The sequence below is a fragment of the Dioscorea cayenensis genome, chromosome 6 (genome assembly GCF_009730915.1).
Source record: "Dioscorea cayenensis subsp. rotundata cultivar TDr96_F1 chromosome 6, TDr96_F1_v2_PseudoChromosome.rev07_lg8_w22 25.fasta, whole genome shotgun sequence".
Classification (NCBI taxonomy): domain Eukaryota; kingdom Viridiplantae; phylum Streptophyta; class Magnoliopsida; order Dioscoreales; family Dioscoreaceae; genus Dioscorea; species Dioscorea cayenensis.
In genome coordinates this window covers 18,256,943-18,259,914 of record NC_052476.1, presented here as the reverse complement: position 1 = coordinate 18,259,914, position 2,972 = coordinate 18,256,943, and the positions used below count along the sequence as shown (strand labels likewise).

General features: G+C 47.0%; 1 protein-coding gene across 1 annotated transcript; it reads left to right on the top strand.

Annotated features, from left to right (window-relative positions):
- The first annotated feature begins 264 nt into the window (after window positions 1-264).
- Window positions 265-921, top strand: LOC120263212. Its single transcript, XM_039271089.1, has one exon. It carries the CDS (start codon window positions 265-267, stop codon window positions 919-921), a length of 657 nt encoding a protein of 218 aa, XP_039127023.1.
- The last annotated feature ends 2,051 nt before the right edge of the window (window positions 922-2,972 follow it).

The window sequence follows — 2,972 nt, the reverse complement described above, 5'->3', positions numbered from 1 at the left end:
CTTTAGTCTTCCTTTGCTAGTGTTCTCTTTGACCTCGTCGGATAGAGAGAGTCTCTCTCCTGACATTTTTACAAACACTCTCAGTTTAATTGGGCATTTCATCAAATGTTTGTTTTCTTTCCTCACCCCATCTTGCATCATCACCAACAATCTGGTATCAGAGCCCGGTTGATGATGGCCAACAACAACAACCCACCGGTGGTTCTCTCTCACACCTTCGTGCCAGTGTTCACCGGATAAGAGTACGGAAGGTGGAGTCTTCGCATGAAGACGGTGTTTAGATCCTTGGAGCTTTGGGATCTAGTGGAGAGTGGTGTGGTTGAGACAAAGGATGATGCAATGACAAGGGAGAATAAGAAGCGGGATGCGCGGGCTATGTGTCTGATCCAACAGGCCGTGGATGGACCAAACCTTGATCGCATCTCGGAGACGAAGACTGCGCATGAGGCGTGGGAGGTTCTTCGGAAGCAATGCCAAGGCACGTCCAAGGTTTTGTCGGTGAGAATACAGGCTCTCCGACAAGACTTTGAGACCTTGCAAATGGGTGATGATGAAGCTGTCCAGGATTATATCTCCAGAGTTATCTCTGTCGTCAATCAAGTGAAGGCTCTTGGTCACAAGTTGAAGGAGTCTGATGTTGTGTCCAAGGTTCTTCGTAGCTTGGCACCAAAATTCGATTGGGTGGCGGTGGCGATTGAAGAGTCTAAGGAGCTAGCCACTCTCTCACTTGATGATCTCTGTGGAACACTTCAGGCTCATGAAGTGAGGGTCAATCGCACTCAACGCACCTATGTAAAGACAAACGAGAAGGCGCTTCATGTGAAGAGTGAGCACACAAGCTCCAGTCACAGCATGGGAGATCCCACAGGGAGCTCTTGGGGAGATGGCAGAGGTCGAGGGAGAGGTTTCATTCGTGGATGAGGAAGAGGCCGCGGTGGTCGTGGAAGAGGACCAGATAACAAGAGTCATATCTAATGCTTTCAGTGCAAGAGGTTCGGTCATGTGAAGGCCGAGTGTAGATCCAAGGAGAAGCAACCGGAGGGTAGCACTAGTCTAGTAGCTAAGGAAGAGGAAGCTGAGAACATTTTCATGGCAAGTAGTTCTCACCGAATCTCACTCCAATTCAAGTATGGCTAATTGATTCGGGGTGCTTTCGAATCACATGATCGGAGACAAGGCTCTGTTTAGTAGCCTGGATGAATCCCTGCAAGTTAGTGTTAGACTTGGAGATAACAAAGAGATGAGGGTGCAGAGAATCGGGACGGTGACTGTGCATACACATGCTGGTGATCAGAAGAAGCTAAATGGTGTACAATTTGTACTGGGATTGGCACACAACTTGCTCAGTGTGGGCCAGTTGCTCACTAGGGGCTACTCAGTGACGTTCAAGGGTGACAAGTGCATTATCAGGAACAATTATGCAAGTGGTGATGCTATTGAAATTACTAGATCAAAGAACAATATGTTTCCTCTGGACCTAGCGAGCGGGAATTGTTTGAATGTGGTCGCTAGGGACTCGGACAACCGAGGAGTCGTGGCACCTCACGCTATGGACACACGAATTATAGGAGTTTGGTGTCTTTGTATCAAAATCAGGTAGTGAATGGAATGCCAGAACTAAAACATGCAAAGGATTGTGAAGATTGTGCACTGGTGAAGCAAGCAAGGAAGTCCTTCCCGAGTGGAGTCTCAAGTAGAGCTAGTGCACGACTCCAGCTTGTTCACATGGACTTGTGTGGCCCAATGAGCGAAGAGTCCTTGGGAGGAAACAGGTATTTCTATCTCTTGATTGATGATTATAGCAGGTAGAGCTGGGTTTATTTTCTCAAAGAGAAATCAGAAGTCTTCATGAAGTTTAAATGCTTTCATGCTATGGTGGAGCGACAATCCGGGGAAAAACTCAAGGCTATCAGGAGTGATCATGGAGGTAAATTCTCTTCGCATGAGCTTGAAGAGTACTGGGCGAGTCTAGGAATCAAGAGGGAGTTCTCGGCTCCACACACACCACAACAAAATGGTCTGGTGGAACGCAAGAACCGGACAATTGTTAAGATGGCACGGGGATTGCTGAAGAGTGGTGATTTACCAAAGAGGTTCTGGGCAGAAGCGACATCAACTGCGGTGCACTTAATCAATAGATCGCCAACACATGCACTGGATGGAATGACACCCTACGAGGTATGGCATACTGTTAAACCTAATGTTAGTTATCTCAGGGTGTTTGGATGCATTACGTTTGCTCTTGTTCCATCACACAAACATCAGAAGCTTGACAACAAATCAGAGAAGTGTATCCTAGTTGGTTACTGCTCAGGGTCCAAGGCTTACAAGCTCTACAATCCTATATCATGTAAGGTCATTGAAAGCAGGAATGTGGTGTTCCATGAGGGAACTCGATGGAATTGGAAGGTGGACAGTCAAGATAATCCTGAGGTCTCAGTTGGAGACTTCGGTGGAGATCAGTGTGCTGACTGTGACACAGTTGATGCAAAGGCAATTCCCACAAATACAACACCTCGTGCAGGCTCTAGATCTTCAAGTTCATCAACATATGAGTCTCATGTAAGGAGGACTCAATCTCTGGCAGAGATTTACAGTACCTGCACACTTGCGTTGCATGTAGCTGAACCAGTGGAGTTCTCAGAAGCTGTGAAGATCAAGGAGTGGAAAGATTCCATGGATGTAGAGATGGCATCAATTGTGAGCAATAATACATTGGAGCTATGCCAATTGCCAATAGGGAAGCGAGCAGTGGGTCTCAAGTGGATTTTTAAAACTAAGTGCAATGCCGAAGGACAGGTAGTGAGGCAAAAGGCCAGGTTAGTGACCAAGGGGTATTCTCAGAAATTCGGCATTGATTACGAAGAGGTCTTCTCCCCAGTTGCTCGCCTGGAGATAGTAAAAGTTGTGTTGGCACTTGCAGGTCATGCAGGGTGACCGGTCTATCATTTTGGTGTCAAGACGACATTCCT